The 22,034-nt window shown below is 44.0% G+C and overlaps 1 protein-coding gene across 1 annotated transcript in view; it reads left to right on the top strand.

The window, feature by feature from the left end:
• The window catches only part of SLC5A1 (solute carrier family 5 member 1), a 57,135-nt gene extending 36,487 nt beyond the window's left edge, over window positions 1–20,648 (top strand). The window contains exons 6-15 of the mRNA NM_001081872.1: window positions 655–760; window positions 1,911–1,991; window positions 3,089–3,309; window positions 3,551–3,686; window positions 5,291–5,398; window positions 9,562–9,712; window positions 11,908–12,076; window positions 15,395–15,610; window positions 17,159–17,264; window positions 20,291–20,648. Coding sequence (NP_001075341.1) covers window positions 655–760; window positions 1,911–1,991; window positions 3,089–3,309; window positions 3,551–3,686; window positions 5,291–5,398; window positions 9,562–9,712; window positions 11,908–12,076; window positions 15,395–15,610; window positions 17,159–17,264; window positions 20,291–20,508 — 1,512 coding nt within the window. The 3' untranslated portion in view covers window positions 20,509–20,648. The remainder of the gene's footprint in view (window positions 1–654; window positions 761–1,910; window positions 1,992–3,088; window positions 3,310–3,550; window positions 3,687–5,290; window positions 5,399–9,561; window positions 9,713–11,907; window positions 12,077–15,394; window positions 15,611–17,158; window positions 17,265–20,290) is intronic.
• Window positions 20,649–22,034: the final 1,386 nt, after the last annotated feature.

Here is a 22,034-nt window from a genome sequence, read left to right as displayed (position 1 = left end):
TTTTGCTTGAGGAAAACTGTTCCTGAGCTAACGTCTGTGCTGGTCTTCCTCTATTTTATATGTGGGACGCTGCCACAGCATGGTTTGATGGGCAGCGTGTAGGTCCGCGCTGGGCATCCGAACCTGCAAGCCCTGGGCCCCTGAAGCAGAGTGTCTGTACTTAACCACACGCCACCAGACCGGCCCCCTCTTGACAAATTTTAAGTGTAAAATACATTGTTATTGACTGTAAGTACAATGTTGTGCAGCAGATCTCTAGAGCTTATTTGTTTTATTTAACTGAAACTTTATGCCTGTTGATTAATAACTCCCCATCCCCATGCCCCCAGCCCCTGGTCAACACCATCCCAGTCTTTGATTTTAAGAATTTGACTATTTTAGATACCTCATATATGTGGAATCTTGCAGTGCTTGTCTTCCCTATTGTTAACTGGGGATAAAAATGTGAATCTCTAATTATAGGATTCAGACAAAGGACACGGGGATGGGGGCCAGAAATCATAGGCATTGACACTACTCAGGAGATGGTTTCTGCTAACCCCTCCCAGTTCACCTCCCTGTCTCTGCAGGTGAAGGGACTCAGCCACGGCCTGGGCACACCTGGCAGCCAGCTGGCCTCTCTCACCCCTAACTCCTCCTATCCTCTCCTTCCAGGCAGACATCTTCTCTGGGGCCATATTCATCAACATGGCCTTGGGCCTGGATCTGTACCTGGCCATCATTCTCTTATTGGCAGTCACTGGCATTTACACAATCACAGGTGAGTCCATTCAGCTCAAGCCCAGCTCAGGGTTAGCCACTTGTGAAGCATAAAGGGAAGTTGGAGACGGTTTCTCCCCTCGAGGAAGAGATACACTCAGGAAACAGTTTCAGGATGGGGTATTTGCTTGGTCCCAGCTCACAGACCCTAATAAGTTATACAAGTGGCCCCAGAAAACCCAGTGTTGGCTGGAATAGTCAGGACAGCTTCTTATAGGAGGTGGGGCAGGGCTTGGTCTTGCAGATTGTGGAGAGAACTTGGCTGAGTTGGAAGAAGCAGGTAGGGAGTGCCAGGCACAAGGAGAGGTGAGAGCAAGGGGTTGTAGGCAGGAATGGGTATGGCATGGGGCAGAGGCAGGGTGAGCAAGCAGATGTACTTGGCTGGAGGAGGGTAGTCAATGGGAGGTAGTTGGGAGTTATGTGTGGGTGATAAGGCCTGATAGTTCAAATGAGGTCACAGTGCAAAGGCCTTGGAAGCCAGACAGAGGCCTTGGATTTGATGTGACAGAGATTGGCAGGCACTGTAGAGAGAAAGAGAGCGAGTGACACATACAAAGAGATTTTAGAGAAAGACTCAAGACATGACTGGAGAAGCTGGTGACACGACTAACAGTTGGGGGCACCTTTGCAGAGGTGTTACTCTGCCCCCGTTAGTGGGGCCAGGGTCAGTGATGGAACTTACTGCTCAGCTGGAGCCCCATAGCTTTGGAGACAAGAAGTTACTTAGATGGTCTGAAAAAAGAGAGAGTAGACATCCAAGTAGCCCTTTGAAATGTGCCAGTTTGGTAATGTACCAAGACATCTTGTAGGGTGTCAGCTCTTTGGTCTTCCTTGCCTTTATTTGTGGAAGATGCTTCTTCTTACCATAGAGGAGCCATCTCTTGGCTAAAAGGGTCACATGAAGCTCTTCCTCTTCAAATAGAGAGAAACATTCTCCTTTCCCCAAGGCCTTCCCAGCATTTCTGTCACAAGTGGAGATGTTGGAACATGCTAGGTAGCAGACTGCTGTAACAGGACAAGGGAGGGAAGGAAGGAAAGGCAGGTGGGGGACTGAAGGGTGTGCTCAGAAGGGCAGAGGGTGGGGAAAGGAGGCAGGCTGACAGGTTGCCCTCCTACGTGAGGTCAGATATGTTGTCTCCTTGCCTGCTTAGGGGGCCTGGCGGCTGTGATTTACACGGACACCTTGCAGACTGCGATCATGCTGGTGGGGTCTGCTATCCTGACTGGGTTTGGTAAGTGGGGCTGGGGTAGGCTGAGGAGGTGGGGAGGCAGAGGTAGTGGCCCGGGGAGAGAAAAGTGAGTCCATCCTCCCTGCCTGCCGCTGGCCCAAGCAGTGAGCTGGGCATGCTCTGCCCTCCCCAGGGGAGTGGTCTGGCCATCATTGTGAGTGTGCAGTGGTACCTTCCTCAGCCTTCGAGTCTTCAGGCGGGGCCTGGACCAGATGGCACCTGGATCCTTGCTGCCTTCTCTAGACAGTCTGGGCCAGTGGTCGCCAGTATGGGCCTCTGATGATGTGGTCTTCTCCCTGTAGAGAAACCAGACAAAGAAGAGGATAAGGCTAGACATCCCCCAGGCTAAATATATTCATACGTTTCATCTTAAATCTCAGATTATGTCTTATCTACAATTTGACGTTAAATGTTCTTTTAAAAAACAAATTGGGGATAGTAATGGGTCATTTTCTTGTCTTTGTCCTTACTTGACAAAATTTTAAAAATTAGCCACTCTATGTTGGCCCCCCTCCACCTAAATTTTGAAGTTTTATTTGTCTATGAAATCCTAACGATGTAGATGTGCTTGTTAGGGGAGGATATAAAATGCGTTTTATTTTTAAGGGGGCCCATGCTCTCTGTGTGTTCTGTGGAGCCTCTTATCCGCTCTCTATGCTCTGTTTTCTAAGAGCTGGAAATTCCCATTCTCTGTCCATCCCACCACTGCTGAGGCCACTGCTGGGATCAGTCTGTGTGTCTCTGTGTCTGCTGACAGCGGGGGGTGCGGAGCAGGACAGAGTCTTTGAATCTAGTTCAAAACCAAGACCTTTCTTTTAATAATTCAAATACTTTCCCTTTGTAAAGAGGTTTATGGTGGAGCACTTTCACAGGTTATTGCTTTGGACCCTCACTGTAGCCCCCTGAGGGGGCTGGGCAGGGTTAATAAACCCATTCTATGGAAGAGAAAGCTGAGATCCAGAATGACTTGCCCAAGACCACACAGCGAGGGTTCTGGCCGTGGGTTGGGTCCTCCCAGTTTCTCAGGCATCCACAGGAAGAAACCACTATGCAGAGTTGAGAGCGTCAGCGTGTTGATTTTTGTTGCCAATATTTTCCAGCTTTTAATGAGGTGGGAGGCTATGAAGCCTTCATGGAAAAGTACATGAAAGCTATTCCAACCATGATTTCTGATGGAAACATCACCATCAAAGAAGAATGCTACACCCCAAGGGCCGACTCCTTCCACATCTTCCGAGATCCCCTCAAGGGAGACCTGCCATGGCCTGGGCTCATCTTTGGGCTGTTCATCCTCACCCTGTGGTACTGGTGCACAGATCAGGTACTCACGCTGGATGCTCAGGGTGGAGAGGGTATCCCTCAGGGTGCTACAGGGACTCCTGTCTGTCTGTGGCTTGTGGAGTTGAGAAAGGTGGGGCAGGGCTCATGTGGTCTGAGGGTCACTGAGCCTTGGTGACATGGGAGTGCCAGGTGACATGGGAGTACTCTAGGAGCTGGGGTACCTGGAGGGTGTCTTAGGGTCTCTGGCCTGCACCCCTCCCTCACTAAGCTCTCCCTGGCAGGTCATCGTGCAACGCTGCCTCTCAGCCAAAAACATGTCTCATGTGAAGGGCGGCTGTATCATGTGTGGGTACCTGAAACTACTGCCCATGTTCCTCATGGTGATGACGGGAATGGTCAGCCGCATCCTGTACACAGGTAACGCTTCCTGCTGGACTCACTGGCTACTCTCTCTCATTTTCCTGGCTCCGAGTCACTTCTAAAGCCCTGTTCCTTCTTTTCCACTGCTTCTTCTTTTCTTGCTATGCTTTCTGTTCCCCCTCAAGTTAGCAACTTGAGGTCACAGAGCCTGTGGAGCTGTCTTCTCTAGTTCCTTACATTGGCAATTGCTTTTCCCCTTTTTCTCTGTAAATTCTCTGAAGTCACAACATGCCTTCAGCTGTAGCTTCTTCAGGCTAATATTTGCTCACTTCTTGCTCAGTCCCTCCCAGCCCAGACTGTAGTAGTGTGTATGATGTCCTTAGTGTCAAAGGACCCCGGCCCCCAGCCAATCTCTAATTGCCTGCTGCTCTGAGCCCTGTTTCCTGGACCATTTCCTTGAAGGAGTCCTGAGCTTTGTACTTTGCTATCCAGGGTGATAGAATTCTTTCTTGGCCCTTTTGTGGCCTCTCCAACATTTCCATTTGCATGTGCTCTTTGATCAGTCATCATAGGTCAAAACTGTTTCCTGGAACATTAAATAATGACAGAAAAGAGAGCACCACGGAGTGAAGGTTTGGTGAGCGCCCTCCAAAATGAAGACAGGACAGTCCGGGGGCAGTTGCTGCCACTAGCTGTTAAAAGTGCTTCTAATAGTGCTCTCACACTCTTATTCTAGCTTGCCTGTCACAAGAAAAATATTTCTAATTGAATAGTTTATATTATAATGGATATAACACATATTAAGGTACTGAGATAGTTAGTGCTGTAACGAATCAGTGCTAAATGGGGTGGCACTAAATGATATACCTGGAGTAGGTACCTCACGAACGTTTGTTGATCTAAATTCTATAGAAATTTCAAGAATTTTCTATAAGTCTCTGGATCTAAGTTTCTAGATGTTCCTTTTCCCTCCCAGGCTACTTTCTTTCTCTCTCTCTCCAGATTTTCCACATCTTGGAAGTACTACCCAACTGCCCTTCTCCTGGGGAATTCCCTTAGTTATTTGGGCATTCAACTCTACTGTCAATAGCTTCTTAAGGTAAACCTCAAGATTAGGAGCCACAAGTCACTGTGGTATTCAAAATCATCGTCGCTGCTGAGCTGCAGGGTAGCTAGCTAAAGTCTAAGGATTGTGCCCCCTCCCTCCCCACCCTAGAGTGTCTTTGCTTCCTCCCTCCTCTGCCTAGGAACTGTCTTTTCTCCCCAATCAGAGCTTGGGGATGGTCAGGACCAGCAGGGCAGGGGCATGGCATGGAAGGGCTCAGCCAGCAGCTTTAGTCTTTGTGGAACCATTTCAGGGCCTTGGGCAGGAATGTCCTGTTTGAAGCCTTGTTTTAAGAAAGTAAATCTTCACCCAGCCCCATGGCCTAGTGGTTAAGTTCAGTGTACTCTGCTTCAGAGGCCTGGGTTTATTTCCCGGGTGCAGACCTACACCACTCATCTGTCAATGGCCGTGCTGTTGCGGCTCACATAACAAAAGAGGAAGATTGGCAACAGATGTTAGCTCAGGGTGAATCTTCCTCAGCAGAAAGCAAGAAAGTGAATCTTGGAACTATTTCCCCGATGTTTGCTTGCTGACATGGCTCTTCATCTCTCACCAGAAAGAGTGGCCTGCGTCCTCCCCTCAGAATGTGAGAAATATTGCGGCATCAAGGTTGGCTGTTCCAACATTGCCTACCCAACTTTGGTGATAGAGCTCATGCCTGATGGTAAGAGTCATCCTTGCTGGTGGGTCTTTCTTGGGAGGCTGATTGGGCTTAGGCTTCACATAGATTTCTGTGGACCTTCTAGGGCAAAGGCGTTTCTGATCCTGTGGGGCTGGCAGGGAAAGCCTCATTCCGGGTGTCCTCAGTTTTTTAACATCTCTTCCTTCAGTGGGAAGGAGACATGAGTTGGTTGGGCTCCATGAGACGTGGTGCTTGTCCATCAGTCGGGCTTGGAAAAGAGGTGATGTGAAAACATGTTAGGGAAAATCACAGCTTTTCCATGCTCGTCTAGAAGGTCTTTTGAAGCTCTCCAGTAGACATTAACATGAAGACTTGAACTAAATGGGTATTACCTGAAAATGAACTGACTTGTAGACTGTTCTTAGGAAAAACATGGAGAGAAGAGCAAGGAGTGATTTAAGTTCTAGAATGAGGATGTTTGAGGCAGTCGATGGATGGGATACAAGGGAGCTTCTCACAAAAGAGACTGTGTTATCCTAGGATATTGAGTACTTCAGAGTCCAGAATAATTAGAGTTTGGGGGCAGACCTGTGAGGTTACTGTTAATATTTCATGTTGAAGAAAAATCTAATTCTATCTCAAGAGATGCAAATCTCGTTAGGTTAGGGGGTCTCAGGAGACTAAAAATTCAAAGGTATCGATCAGGAAAATTTAGAATAAACTTATATAAAATTTTATTGCTGGAAGGAAATATAGAGACCGTCTAGTCAAACCTGTTCATTTTACAGTTGAGGAAACTGAGGCATACAGAGAGAAAGTGACTTTTCCAAGGCCACACAGCAACTCATTGTCTGGCTTAACTTGGCTCAAGGCTGGAATTGAGGAATTTGGGATGGTTTTTTGTTTTTTTTTTTTTAACCACAGACTGGATGCATGACCTTGGGCAAACCATTTGCATTCAAATTCTATAAAAATGAGAGTAGTAGTTAACTATTCCACTGAACCAGGCTGCTTATTAATTAAGGTTGCAATTAACAAGAGTCCCATGGCTCTTTTAGAATTCTGGCTTGAATTGAATTGGCCTCTGTGGGGTTGTTTATATTATTTCTTTCGATTGGCAGATCCTGGGAAGGACTGTAGCTCTGAACACTGTGTTAGAGTGGATTGTGCATGACAGAAAGATGTGTGGGAAGCAGGACAATGAGTTGCTGTTTACATGTGCCATTGTCATTCTCTCACTTTTGGCTGAAATCTGGCTTCTGTAAACACCAGATTCCCTAATGACTGCCCTGTGCTAGATTGAATAGATATTTTCCATTCCTCGTTTTACTGGACTCCTCAGTAGCATTCAGCATTATTGATCACTCATCTTTGAGGACTCTCTTCTCTTGGATTCCATAACACATTCCTATTTGTGTTTTTTTTCCCCATCCTTTCAGTCTCATTTACAGATTCAGCCTCCTCCACTCAGCCAGTAAATGTTCCTTGAGCAATCCATCACCAAATTCTGTCCATTTGCCTCCTAAATATCTCTTGTATTCATCTACCTCCATCTGTTTTTACCTCCATCACCCTACTCTGATATACCATTACTTCTTTCCTGGACTGCTGTAAAATTATGTTCAACAAATATTTGTTGAGTGAATAAACGAATGAGAGTTTGAAAAGAGTGTAGTACAGAGGGGAGAGCTCCATCCAGCTTATCAATTAACAGATGAAGTAACACTGAGCAAATGACAGAGTTAGTGCTTGAAGCCCTAACTACTAACTCTTTGAAATGGAACTTTGTTTTATCAACTGAAAGGTGAGACAGTTGGACTAGATGATCTTTATGACTCTTTCTGTAGCTCCAATAGACTGTGATCTACATTATATGAACTCAGGAGGAATCATTTAAAAAACCTCTTGACAAATGACAAAATAATTGGAATAGGCAGCCTTTTCATTTCTTCTTGCAAAGCTGTAGATGAAAATGAAACTATGAAAAGATTTACAGATACAAAACCTAGAGAAATGTTAGAATCATGTGTGAAAGAGATCTCCAAAGGCAGCAATGTTGACTCAAATCTAACAAGCTGAAGGTTAATGGAGTGATACGAGTTCTATATATTTGGGTTCCCCAAACCCAGTTATACAGAATATTGCAAGAAACTGAGGATGTTTAGCTTGAAGAAGAGAGAGTTGAGGGGACATAAGTTGTCTTTGAATATATGAAAGATGGTAAGATAAATGAAGGGTAAGACCTCTTCTGTGGGGTAGCATAGGGACTGTGTCTGAGGCTGTAGCGAGGCAGACATCAGCCTACTCAGGACTGTCCAAGAGGGAGCAGACTCCCTGTGGGGTAGTGGATTTCCTGTTTCTGGAGAGTTTGAGCAGAGGAAAAGGTTGGACGGGATTCATGTATCGGATGGATGGTAGGCCTAGGTGACCCCAAAGTTTACTCTTTTTACTTCTGAGACTGTACTCTCAACGGCGGGCCCTCATCATGGCCTGTCCTTCCAGCTTCAGCAGGGACGACCTTGCGCTCGCCTTGGTACAGAAGGAGTAATAGAGTTTGTAGCCAACCATGCTTGCCATGATTGGGAAAAATTTTAAAGCAACAATCCCTTATTCTGATTTGGGCAGGTGTAGTATTATCCCCACTTAACAAACCAAAAAATGGGGCCTAGATGTTGGCATGACTTGCTTAGGTCAGAGTTTTTTCACTGACAACTTTTTGAGTTATGTGTCACATACCATAAGGTGTGCAATTCAACAGTTTTTGTATATCCAGAGAGTTGTGCAACCATCACAATGAATTTAGAAAATTTTGAGGAGGAAAATTTCATCCTCAGAAGAAATCCTGTCCCCATTAGTAATCACCCCGTATTTCACCCCAATCTCCCCTAGGGCCTACTGCAGCCCTAGGCAACCACTGATCTACCTCTGTCTCCATGGATTTGTTTACTCTGGCTACTTCATATAAGTGGGGTCATACAGTAGTTGCTATTTTAAGTCTGGCTTCTTTCACTGAGCATAGTTTTCAAAGTTCATCCATGTTGTAACAGGTCTTAGTACTTTGTTCCTTTTTATTGATGAATGACATTCCATTGAATGGACATACCACATTTTGTTTACCCATTCATCAGTTGATGGACATTTGTTTTTTTTCGATTTTTTAGCTATTATAAATAATACTGCTGCAAACATTCATGTACAAATGTTTCTGTGGACATATGTTTTCATTTCTTTTAGGTACATATCTAGGAGTAAAATTGATGGGTCATATAGTAACTCTATGTTGAACTATTTGAGGACCTGCCAGACTATTTTACACAGTAGCTGTATCATTTTACATTACTGCCAGCAATGTATGAGGGTTCCTATGTCTTCACATCTCCACCCACACTTGTTATTATCTGTCTTTTTTTTTTTTCAATTATAGCCACTCGAGAGGGTGCAAAGTAGTATCTCGTTGTGTGTGTGTGTGTTTTTTTTTTTGGTGAGGAAGATTGGCCCTGAGCTAACATCTGTGCCAATTTTCCTTTATTTTATGTGAGATGCCACCACAGTGTGGCCTGATGAGCGGTGCTAGATCCATGCCTGGGGTCTGAACCTGCGAACCCTGGGCCCCTGAAGTGAAGCATGTGAACCTAACCACTATGCCACCAGGCCAGCCCCTAGTGGTATCTCATTGTGGTTTTGATTTGAATTTCCCTGATATTGAAGATCTTTTCATGTGATTATTAGCCATTTATTTATCTTCTTTGAAGAAGTGTCTATTTAGATCCTTTGCCCATTTTAATTGGGTTATTTGTCTTTTTATTATTGAGTAGTAGGAGTTCTTTACGTATGTATTCTGTATACTAGACTCTTATTAGATGTATGATTTGCAAATATTTTCTCCCATTTTATGGGCTGTTTTTTCATAAAAGTCCCCTCATATGGAAACACACATGCACCATCACTACCACCACTACTACCATGATCATTATCAAAGTATTTACCTTATATATATTGTATTCTAGCTCTTTGTTGACTGCTATGGGCTTACAATATAATTTGAAGCCATAGTCCATTTTTTAAAACTTCTACTTTTTCTGGAGAGATAAATCAGAGAACATGGCATGATTTCAGAAGGCAGACAAACTTTGAGGCCTCACGCTTTCTGAGCACAAAAGAGCTGAGGCGCTGTGTGTGCCACTCAGAACCTCCTTCTCTTCCAGGATTGCGAGGCCTGATGCTATCAGTCATGTTGGCCTCCCTCATGAGCTCCCTGACCTCCATCTTCAACAGTGCTAGCACCCTCTTCACCATGGACATCTACACCAAGATCCGGAAGAGAGCATCTGAGAAAGAGCTCATGCTTGTAGGAAGGTAAATGCAGCATTCTCATACCACGTACTAAGAAAGCTTGAATGATCAGAGAGGTTCCATCTGTGTTACCCCTCAAGCGAGGGAAGATTGGTAGATGTCTGCATAGAATGAGAGTTATCTTTGTAGCTGGTTATGTTTGCCCTTGAGTGGCATTTAACTTTCATTTGGAGATCATCAAACAATGCCCCTCTGGAGAAAGAAGTGACATCAGAGATCATCGAATCTAACTCTCAGTTTATCAATGAGCAAAATGAGGCTTGTCCTGCCTAAATCCAGGCAACCTGGACAGCGGCAGGGCCAAGACTGGAACTCATGGCCAACTGAGTCCTTGTCCAAGGCCCTTTACACTACCCCATGCTGTCCTCCTCAGCTTCCACACTGTGGCTCTCCACACTGGCCATCTTTGAGGCCCAGGTGCCTCCAATGCCTTGACCCTTTGCTGCAACATTTTGCAGGACCGTTATGAGGGTCAGGCGATATTGTGCTTGTGAGCATGCTCTGTAAAGTCTAAAACACCAGGCTATGTGCACATTTGTTGTTGTCAAGTGGGTTAATTGACACAACAGGGTCCTGAAAGCAGTAAGCATTGACACATGTGTCAGGAGTGCTCGTGATCACAGTTATCCATGGAGCAGATGCTCTGGACAGAGGACTGGCAGAAGCTCTGCTGTGTCTCTCCATAGGACCAAGGCAGGCCGACCTCCTCACGGCAGGTAGGACACGTCCCTGGGATGTCAGTCAAGGGAAGGGTTCCCACTGAGTGCAGGAGGGGTATGGGCTGCCACCTCATAGGTCTTATCAGCAAGTTAGGGCAAAGGAAGTGGAAGAAAAGTGACAGACCACTCTCAGGTGACAAGACTCCTGGCACCCAGAGGAAGTCTGATCAGGCCAGACTCTACACCTCTGCCTCACAGGAAGCAGCACTGTTACCCTGACTGGTTTTTCCTTTGAAAGGAGTTTATTGGCTTTTTCTGTTATTTGTAAGGCTCAGGATGCAACATAAGAAGAGACCCATTTTGTTGCTTGGCTCAGGGCTGGACTCCTTGGCCCTGAGATTATGTTGGGGCTCACATTTTTGTGCATCCCACGATTGCTGCCCTTGGCTTGTCCTTGCCCTGGATAAGCTACAGTTACATGAAAAAATTCTATCCTTTGCTGTGGGGACTGTAAGAGCAGTCAGGGGCTCAGAGAAGGGAGAGGTAAGTGTGGCATGTGGTAGTTGGGAAGGTTCCTCTGGGAGGGAGACCCTGAGCTGAGTCCAAAATGATGGGTAGGATTTGGGTCAATGGGGAAATGGGAAGGGCATTCCAGAAGGAGAAATATGTGGGTGAAAACACTGCTTTGTGAGGGTTAGTTTAAGACTCATTTGCCTTAAATTCAGGTCAGTGAGGTAAGGGAAACACAGCCTTCTTTCTAATTAAATCAAAAGGATAAGTAAGAAGAGCTTGTAAGGGAACCTTGCAATCTTTTCAGGACTTGAAGTGAAACTCAAAAGGAGGAGAGCTGAAAACACCTGGTAGTGTGCCTTTCTATTTAGACCGTTCCTTTAGAAACTCTTCTTGGCTTGTGTTTTTAACTTTATTATGAAGAAGAAGAAAGAGGAGAAAATAATAATTATAGTCTTTAGTATTTATTGAGTGTTTACTGTTTGCTAAGTGTTTTACTCTCACTAATCTTTACTCCAACTTTGCAAGGTTGGTCGTATTATTCCAAGTTTACAGATGGAGAAACTGAGACTCAGAGAGGTTAAGCAACGTGTCCAGTGTCACATGGAGAGAATAAGAATTTGAATCCAGGACTGTCTGACTCCAAAGCTCATACCCTTGTTCCTAAACTCTCCTGCCTCTCAGAGTGGGATTCTCTTATGCTAGTGACTGGGTCCACACTGCTATTGAAAGTCAAGGGCATTTCACTTACTCATAAGCATAGATGATTTTCCTGAAGAGACAGAACGCAGAAGAAAAAAGCCTCAAGATGAATTTGCTCATTATTTTTCCATGCTGTGGTCATATTATATGTATATAATATATATACACACACATGTAAAATTTATATATGTATATTATATCTTAAAATATATACATTTATGTGTGTATATATATTTGATAGTTATATATATATATGATACCTAGTGAAATATATTTATTCAAGTAAAGGCGTTTATTGACACTCTGTTTTGGGGGTTTTGATTTCAGGTTGTTCATCCTGGTGCTGATTGGCGTCAGCATCGCCTGGGTGCCCATTGTGCAGTCAGCACAAAGTGGGCAGCTCTTCGATTACATCCAGTCCATCACCAGTTACTTGGGACCACCCATCGCAGCTGTATTCCTCCTTGCTATTTTCTGGAAGAGAACCACTGAGTCAGTAGGTATCATTCTGGCATGTCCAGAAAAGCCATTCTGGCACAGACGTTCCCATGTGGGTTTACGTATTCTCTATGGAAAGGATTCTATTTCCCAGACTTCTTAAGCAGGAATGGGTGTGTCACAGAGGGTTTGTATTGGAAAGCCTCTGGGGACTATGGGACTCTCCTGAGTTCACATTCTGTCAGACTCTCCTCCTTGCTGCAGGTTCCAAACTAATGATGTACATTTTTCCATCCAAACTTGGTGATTTTGACCCGATTGCATGGCACTCTCTGGAACGTTTGTAGCCCCTGGGTGAGCAGCTCTGGAAGAAGTCCTAGCACAGACTGCTTCCAGCAGTTCTGCAGTGAGCAAGACTTTCCAGCCAGCACTTTTCAGGGCCCACTGAAGGACCAAGTCCTGGTGCTCAAGCAGTTTATGTATAAAACAATGTAAGGTAGATAACAATTGAGGGGTAAAATGAGGCACAAAATCTAAGTAGGGAGGGATTCCCAGAAAGGCTACATCAGCATGGGATGAAACTGAGAGGGAAGAGAGGGCGTTCAAGGCAGAGAGACTAGCACTGTCCAGAACTCAGACGTGGAAGTGGAAGGATAAGGGTGAGGATGAGGAATCTCTCCTGGCTTGAGAGGAAGTTTGTGTGTGTGTGTATAATGGAAGACACAACTGGAAAGGCAGGCTAAAGTTAGTTGAGGAATGGTCCCTTTGAAAACTAGGCTAAATAATTTGGGTCATTGGTGGGCTGACATCATAGATTTTGAAGCACCATGAAAAAAAAAATCTTTGGATATACTTTCTGATTGGGGTGTTGCTCAGCGGTCTCTCTATCCGACCATCTGTGTGATTGGGGAGGGTTGGGAAAGAGCAGGGGTGTTGACTATTTAGCTGATTGTCTGAAACAATATAAATCATGACTTTTTTTGTTTGGAAACAACTCTTTTCTCCCAAAAGGTCTGAAACAAACATATACCAGTGAAATACATCACTAGAGTGACCCAGCTTTGAGGTACATAAATCAACACGTGTGCCCCTCTTCATTTGCCATTTGCTATTAGGAAGATAGTCCAGATTTGCTGGTGACAAAAACCAGGCGCATAGATAAATGCCCTTGAGAGGTCATAATTGAGCCTGAAAGTGGTCTCAACTGGTTAGAGAAATGAGGACACATCTTGGGATATGTTTCAGTAGGGATTGGCAGAAGCTGGCTCACTGGGAGATTTCTGAAATACAAGTTAGGAAAGTGTGGCTAGAAACCCAGTTGGATATTGCAGTGGGATATCAGCATATTCAATCCAGCAGTGGACCAGGGCCTTCAAAATATAAGGCTAAGAGCTGGATAGGCTGGGAAGATTCTCCACTGGGGGTGATTTTGAGCTCCCCCAGGGGATATTTGGCAATGTCTGGGAACATTTCTGAGTGTTATGACTCAGGGGATGCCATTGGTATGTAGTGGGTGGAGGCCAGGGATGCTACAAACATTCTACAATGTACAGGACAGTGCCTTCCCTCCCCACGAAGAATTATCCAGCCCAATTGTCACAGTGCTGAGGGTGAGAAACCCTGGCCTTGAGTCTCTGGAGTATAGCATTTAGAGATTGCAAGGTGATTCTCAGGACTGGTCAGGCATTGTGTTTGCTGAGGGGTGACTCTAAGTCTTGAGGAAAATGTCAAAGGTTCCCAGATTTTTCAAGAGCTTCTTGGGAATAAAGTCTACAGTAATAAGAAGAGGCTAATTGCCAAAAGAGAAAGAAAACTCTAGCAAGTTTTATCAAGACTATTCATACAAACTAAAGTCAAGAAATATTTTTTTGACTTAAGACATGTATAGGGGATGAATGGGGAACAGTTTTTTCTTTTTCCTTATTCTTTTATTTATCTAGCAGACACTTCCAGATGCCAGACTTGGGCCCAGGCACTAGCAACACAACGAGAATGAATCCTGGTTCCTTCCTGGGCAGGCTCCCAACTCCAATGGGGAGACAGAGTAATGAATGAGTGACTACACAGCACTGTGGTCAGTGCTGGTGTGGAGGTGTGTCCACAGTGCTGCAGCCACACCAAGGAGGATGCGCCCACCCAGTTTTGTCTGGGAAGGAAGAGAGGGGACATTTAAGCTAGAACAAAGTTACCAGAAAGGGAAGAGCCTGTGTTCTTCCAGATAGGGAAAATTACCTGCACAAAGACATGGGACGTGAACCTACATGACGTGTTTAAAGAATAGCTGGTGATTTAGCACACCTGGAATATAAAGTGTAGAGGCACTGGTGGCTAGCAGAGGGGCTATTCAGATCAACACTTGACATGAATGCTCACTCTACTTTGTCCTCTTAAACTGTGGCCTCTAGACTCAAACCTGGTCCTCCAGGTGAGGACTGAGCAAAAAAAAAGAAAGAATGAATGAAATAAAGGAAGAAAGGGTTTTTAAAAAGCTGAAAAATTGTCCCTCAATATTTCTAGTCTTTTTGTTTTGCTTTGTTTTGGAATTGCATTTCTAGTCTTTTAGAGGCTTTCCATATTTCTAATATGCAAACCCAAAATTTAATTTAAAAACGTAGTATAATTTTCTGTTCTCGAAAACAATGACTTTGGATGTATAAAAGAGTTAAAGAAGGAAGTATTATTTATATTTTGATGGAAAAGTTCATTTCTTGCTCTTTCATCCCCAATTTTTTCCCATGTCTTCAAGGAATACAATTTCCTTCACAAGTAATTACTTTACACTTGAATGTACCTACATCTGGAGACTGATGGTGATAGTACTTGCAGGTAGAGAGAGATTAAAATTGTTTTTAGGGGCTGGCCCCATGGCCGAGTGGTTAATTTCACGCGCTTTGCTGCGGCGGCCCAGGGTTTTGACGGTTCGGATCCTGGGCGCGGACATGGCACCGCTCGTCAGGCCATGTTGAGGCGGTGTCCTACATGCCACAACTAGAAGGACCTGCAACTAACATATACAACTATGTACCAGGGGGGATTTGGGGAGATAAAGCAGAAGAAAATGTTTTTAAAGTTAAAGGGAATTTTTGGAATTGAGGCTTTGGGTTGACATTCTGTACCGGTTATTAGACACTTTACCCCATTGTATTATGAGTCCTTGTTTTATGACCCAGGGAAAGTCGTATCACTGCAATATGATGAACACATCCACTGAAGGCCTGATGTAACGCTCCTCCCCACATTCTGAACTCCAGTGTCTGGCTTCAGATGGCCTGGAGCTGTTATTGCTCTTATATGTATTCCTTTGCCTCTGTCCCCCCAGGAATGCTCAGCTGTTTTGCATGTTCGGCATCAGTTAACCCAGAGTTTTCTTTCACAGGGAGCCTTTTGGGGACTAATCTTAGGATTTCTGGTTGGGTTGGCCCGTATGATTACTGAATTTGCCTATGGAACTGGGAGCTGCACGGAGCCCAGCAACTGCCCCACAATTATCTGTGGTGTGCACTACTTGTACTTTGCCATCATCCTCTTTGCCATTTCTGTCATCACCATTGTGGTCGTCTCCCTCTTCACCAAGCCCATTCCAGATGTGCATGTGAGTATCTATTTGGGAAGCCTGTTCTGCCTTTGTTTCGTGTTCTTGCTGAAACACCCATCTTGGTTGGCCTTGGCTCAGTTAGACATCTCACACTCATAGGACTAAAACTGTCCACAATTGCCATTGTAGAAGGATATGGGACAGGAAGTACGGTGTGTCAGCAGGATAGCTTCAAGCATGTTTCTTCAGCAAGAGTCCTCACAGCAGTCCACGTTTCAGTCCAGGGGCTGTTCTCTGGATCCTGATCCCCAAGTGACAGCTCAGGTGCGAGGGAAGGAGATCACACGGGTGGGCACATGGCTTAGATGCTCATGTCCCAAATAGGAACTTCTATTTCTTATAACAGCCCCATGGTCAGAGCTTCCAGCGGTCCCAGCAAGGGACATACTTAGTTACAAAAAATCACCACACTTGGGGAAATCTGAAGTATGATTTACCCTTTATATATATATTTTCCAATTAAGCCACCAAACAGTTGTCCATAGAATTCAAGATGTTTCAAACAATATTAAAGTCCAGTTGATTCAAGACTTCAAGAATGGCATATATTCTTCTTTAGCTCTAGACATCACCTTTGGTTTAGAGTTTATTCATAGCCCTCCTAGTGCAGATGAAGATGACCAATTGTGGGCCATTCTTTTCCATGAGCAATATAGTCTGGTAACCCAACACAGTGGGCATTCTATCTTTTTTAGATTTCTAAGAACAGAGCTAGAGATTAACCCAAGGTTATACTTGTCCATAGAGAAAGAGAGAAGTTTTTGATAACTCTGTACTCACACATATACAAATATGGAATGCCTAAGAGACTTTTAACCTTATTGCCAAATTTTCAAAGCTGTGACCAACCTTAATGTCAAAGAAAGACTACTTTTTATAGCAGGAGGACCACCATGATGTTTATTGGCCGAATCTGTCACTGGCTTTCTATATGTTGTATCAGTTGCTTCTCTATGTCTCAGTCTTTGAAAATATTGCAGCCCCAAATGCATCTAACCCCATATTTCCTCTTGAAGTAGAGAAAGCAAGGTAGTCACTGAAAGGAGCATGGTTGGGACAAACACCTTGCATCAATTTACAGACTTCTTCAAGTTTCTGGTTTCAAATCAATAGAAACTATGCCTCCAGCTCTTCCCTATTCTAAAGACTCATGATTCTACAGATTCTCTCCTCATAATATGACAAACATATTGTGCAAAAAACTGATCTCACAGATTTTTGGTGTGAACAAATGGGTGTCTAATCTTGTTTCCCAGCACCAGTGCTAAAAGGAATAAATTCGTTTGTTCATTCATTCAACAAATGTTTCTATATTTAAGGCAGTCTCTTAGCCCCTGACTAGTGTATACATGTGTATGATTTACATCTAAGTTCTCCACATATTTAGAAATAATGCTGTAGATGGAAACTATTATCTATGTTCTTGTTGATACTGGGAGGCCACATTCCTTTTCCTTTCTTGATGTATATCTCTATGTCTTCCCAACTCATTGGCCCAAGACACCATTTGGATATTTCTGCTAACCTGTTCTGCCTTCTTCACAGCTCTACCGCCTGTGTTGGAGCCTGCGCAACAGCAAAGAGGAACGTATTGACCTGGATGCAGGAGAAGAGAATATCCAAGACACCTTGGAGGAGAGCATTGAAATAGGTGATTTATGACCAAGAGCCTATTTCCAAGCCCTAAAATATTACTCCTACAACAGCCAGAAGATTTTACTGACATCTTCACTAAATGCCTTCATCAAAGCTCAGATCTTTCTCCTAGAGGGCAGTGAGGGGCGGCTGGGGATGAGATGGATAAATGGGTTTTGGGAAGATCACTCTGAGGCCTGGTCAAGGGGAGGAGGGAGGTATGGAATCATCCCAACCCCCCCCCCCCAATAGTTTACAATGCTCAATGAGTGAGTGTGGATGAGGTATTTGTCACCCTGAAGTGATTTGGGGCATGGCCAGGGATGAGGGAAGAGTCAGAGCTCCTCCAACATACTCTGTGAACTGAAGGCAGATGGAACCAAAGCTATGGTCACTTCTAGTGACATCAGGGAGATGGGATCGAGGTTCTTGGGGTCTTGTGTCTTCTGGCTTACTACCTCAGATTTAGAAAATCAAATTTCTCTGGAAGTCCAGTAAGATCGTGCTTAGTCAATGCTCAGAGACTTACCCTGATCATGGAGAAATTCTTTCCTCGCTTCTGTGTTGAAACGTTTCCTCCCTATGTGGGAGGGCTGCACACATGGAGGATGGTTGTGGAGATGTGTGGTGTGCAGACATGTGGGAGCTCAAGGTCATAGGTGCTTTACCTGGTGCTGGAGGTCTCATCACTCCATCTGAAGGTGAGCATAGATGCAGCAGAACAAGTGCTCAATCTGGCCATCAGAAGCATCATAGAATCTGAGCTCTGGGAAGGGCCCTAGAGATCACTTGGTTTTAGCACCTCATTTTACAGACATAAATTGAGGCCCAGGGTGGCAGAGGCTTTACCTATGATTCCAGCCCTGATACAATCTGCTCTTGATCTCTAAAGACCTTTCAGTTCTGAAACTTGTGACTCTGCATGTACTGGAAGGAACCTGGAGCCATAGGCAGCTGACCATGGTGTTGAAAAAGGCAGTCCCTTCCTGCTTTCTTGGAGCAGGCAGGAGTGCACATGCCCCCTACTTTTCCAACCTCCAAAAATATCTCCACATTGAGTGAGCATATCATAGATTTAAAAGGGACATGGGTAAGGTGTATTTTGAATGTTTTAATATGGGAGAAGAGATTAGTCCCATACCAGAGGGCAGACTTAAGACTGATGGATGGAAAGAACTCATTCAGTTTTAACTCAAAGTAAGGAGGCAGGATAGGGCAGAGTGTAGGACTTGGATTTAGGAAGAACTTAGATTGAATCCTGACTTCTCTACTTACTATCCTGGGCAAGTGATTCCATTTTTCTGAAGCTTAGGTTCCTTATGTAAAAGTATTCTAAATGATAGCCCATACCTTATAGCACCGTTGGAAACATTGAACGAGATAATGCTCCACCATAAGAATTGTCTATAATTATCACCATCGTGATTGCTACTAAGGAAGAGTTTTCTAATGGAGTTGGTCTGGGAAGGGGTGAGCATCAGGTGTGCATCTATTAAGGATGCCATATAGGGGACTCCCACATGGGCTAGAGAATTAGCTTAGTGACTTCTGAGGTTCATGGCAGCACTTGAATCTTGTTGAACTCCTGGTGAAATCAGACTGAACACCCTGCCCTTAAAGTATTATAAACTGAAATCTCTTGAGGGCTTTTGTAGACAATGGGTCTCACCATTCCCTGAGAATCAGCAGCAGAAGGAAAGTTGCAGCTGCGTCATGATCCCCATATCATTATTGTCACCACCATCATCATCATAATTGATAATAATATGATCATAACATATTTTAACTATGAATACCTTACTCTATTCTAGCGATTCATCTTGGTACCACATTACTATTAAGGCAGATAATGCAACTATAATTTTTCCAACTTTACAGTTGAGGAAAATGAGACATAGAGACTTTCTCAAGGCCACCTAGCTTTTTATTGATCCAGATAACTGTGCGTTTCACACTTGGGCTGGTCGGTGAGCCCAGCTCCTGCTACTCCTTCCCCATTCTTCTGTCTTGGTTTAGTGGACCAAAGTGGATGGAAACAAGGAGGTTTGTCTCTCTTTCTCATTTGTGTGAGAGGAAAGAGAAAACAGAAGGAGACTAATATTTCTTGACATCTACTATGTACTGGGTACTCTCTCTTTCCTTCTTATAAGGAAGAAGGCATTATTTCTCTAATCACAGATACGGAAGATAAGAGGTGAATTAACAAGCCCATAAAACTTGGTTTTTGTTCCAGTTCTGATACATATATGGGCTTGACCACTACGGTTCTTTTCAGTTCTAAAATTCTGTGATTCTTAAAGATGGCAGAGTGGAGAGCAGTGGTCCCTGACCATGGTACTGAAAACCACAGAGGCCTTGATTTCCTATCTAGCGAGTTACAGACCTGAGATTCTAACCCAGATCTGGCTATCTCTGATGCCACACCTGGGCTCAGAGGAGAGAATTAGTTCCCTAGGTGGGCATCCACTTCGAATGGCATGGCAAGTTAGATGGTTTGATTCAGCAGTGTTGATATGCAATGTGAGATCTTAAGCCCTAGAAGTGTTGATCACTGCTGCCCTGTTCTGACTGTTCAGACCAATCTTTACCACATGTCTAGATCTGTTTTGAAGCCTTCGAATTTCCAGGTGCAGCCAATGCTCTCCTGAGTCATGCCAGTTTTGTTGCTTTCCAGTGATGTAACAAACAGACATGAGTTTATGTGCTTTAGAGGTGGGTTTTCCAGGTCTTTCATATATACCAGTTCCCCATCCCCTTGTTAATATTTATCTCTCATAAACTATTATTTCCTGTTTGATTCTAACTTTTCTATATCAAAATGCATTTGCATTGGTCCTGATAGAAAACTTAAGCTAGCTGATCATAAGAACGTAGAATCCATCTAGTAACATCATCTTGTAATTAATTAAGTTTGCTCAAACATTTTGAACTATTTCCATTCCTGAAATGAGAAAATTGGAAAATGTGTACTCACTGGAAACCTTTTCTAGTCCCTTTTGCCTCTGTATCCGACAATTCTTTTATGCCTTTCCCCTGTCACAGAAGTTCCTGAGGAGAAAAAAGGATGCTTCAGGAGGGCCTATGACCTGTTTTGTGGTCTGGATCAGCAGAAAGGCCCCAAGATGACAAAGGAAGAAGAGGAAGCCATGAAGCTGAAGATGACAGACACCTCCGAGAAGCCTCTGTGGCGGACGATAATGAATATCAATGGCATCATCCTGCTGACTGTGGCCGTCTTCTGCCATGCATATTTTGCCTAAGTCCTGCCTTCTGCTGCAGACTGTGCTCATGAAGGCCAGGCTCTTTACTCTGCCTCACTTTAGCCCCATTGGATGGTGTTGAAGGGAAACCAGCCAGTTGTAAATTTTGCCCAGTTGATAAATCTGTACATGCGTAATTACAGGCTTGCCGGAGAAGAATCATTAACTTGCTGTCAACTTATGTATTTTAGGCCAGTGTGATACAGTCAGTTGTACAGATTAGAGCTGCAGAAGGAAAGTCCACTCAGTCCTACCTAGGTAAAGGCAGACTAAGAAATGGAAGCCCTGTGATGTCTGATGCAAGTTTGTCTCAGGTAGATTCAGTGTGTCAACATTGTTTGTGATCCTTGAGTATTATTTTAAGAGTTTGGTCTCCCTTGTTCCTGGTCCTGTCCCTATCTGACCTTCCCCTCATCTTTTCTTTTCTTTAAAATGCCCTCTCCCCACCCCCGATCATATCCCTGTCAAGTTTTTCCTGGCACAAGAAAAATCAATGTGGTAAACTGTTGAAGGCATTGAAGTTGAAGATGGGGGCCTGTTGGGGTCCCTGTCTTGGGTGTTTGGTTTTTAAAGGAGTAGCCTGGGGATGGCAGTACTTACCCCAAGGGGATGGACCAAGGCATCAGCCTCGGGCCGGTGGAAAAAGCAGATAATCTTGAATCAAGGAGATTTTATGGTCTTCTTAAAAATGTCCATTGTGAGTTCTTCAAGTTTGGAACTTCACTCATTTTGGTATTTGCTGTGCCTGGAATGTCTTAGCCACCCAACAGTGTTTGTGGAGTGAATGAATGATATGGGCATTTATTTATAAACGCTTGATTTATTTTTAGTTAACCTTTCCTTGTGGCTGCACAAAGTGTACACTCTGGCAACTATAATGAATTGGAGTGCATTTTCAAGAGGCTGCTCTTCCTCATGGTGCTGATGTTGACCTACGAGCTTAGAAGCTGACTCTGTCTCACATAGTCGAGCAAATGTGACTCTTTGGGGCATCTGTCATCTCAAAGCAGTGCACTCTCCTGAAACATTGAAACAATTAGCCTGAGATCCTTCTTCCCTTGAGTGCATGTGACCACAGCCTTCCTCTTTTAAATGTCTTAATTGGTGCTCATCCATTGGCCAAGGTTAGGGTAGGTGGTCTCTGTTCCAGGTGATAGTGCTCAGTGCTTTTATTTCTTATTGAATCTGTTTGTTTCCTAGGGGGAAATTTTAAAAATTTAATTTAAATTTAATTAATGAATTTAATTTAATTCTCTTAATTTCACCTATGAGATATTAATTATATTGTAATATAATCCTATTGAAGTCACGATGTTAAGTGTTTACTGATTTCAGGCTAGTTTAGAACAAAGCTGGGATCTGAGATTCTGTGGAGCTGAGTGTGGTTCCTGGGTATAAACATGGTTCGACAGGTAAAAGGATGGCTTGTTCTTATGAAAGGAAAGGAAACTATTTGATGTGCCCTCATATTCCCCTTAAGCTAGGCAGAGAAGAGGGAAAAGTGGAGAGTTCCACATGGCTAGCAC

The sequence above is a fragment of the Equus caballus genome, chromosome 8, assembly GCF_041296265.1.
Source record: "Equus caballus isolate H_3958 breed thoroughbred chromosome 8, TB-T2T, whole genome shotgun sequence".
Taxonomy (NCBI): Eukaryota; Metazoa; Chordata; class Mammalia; order Perissodactyla; family Equidae; genus Equus; species Equus caballus.
The sequence above is the reverse complement of the archived record's forward strand: the minus strand, read 5'-3'. Positions and strand labels throughout refer to the sequence as shown.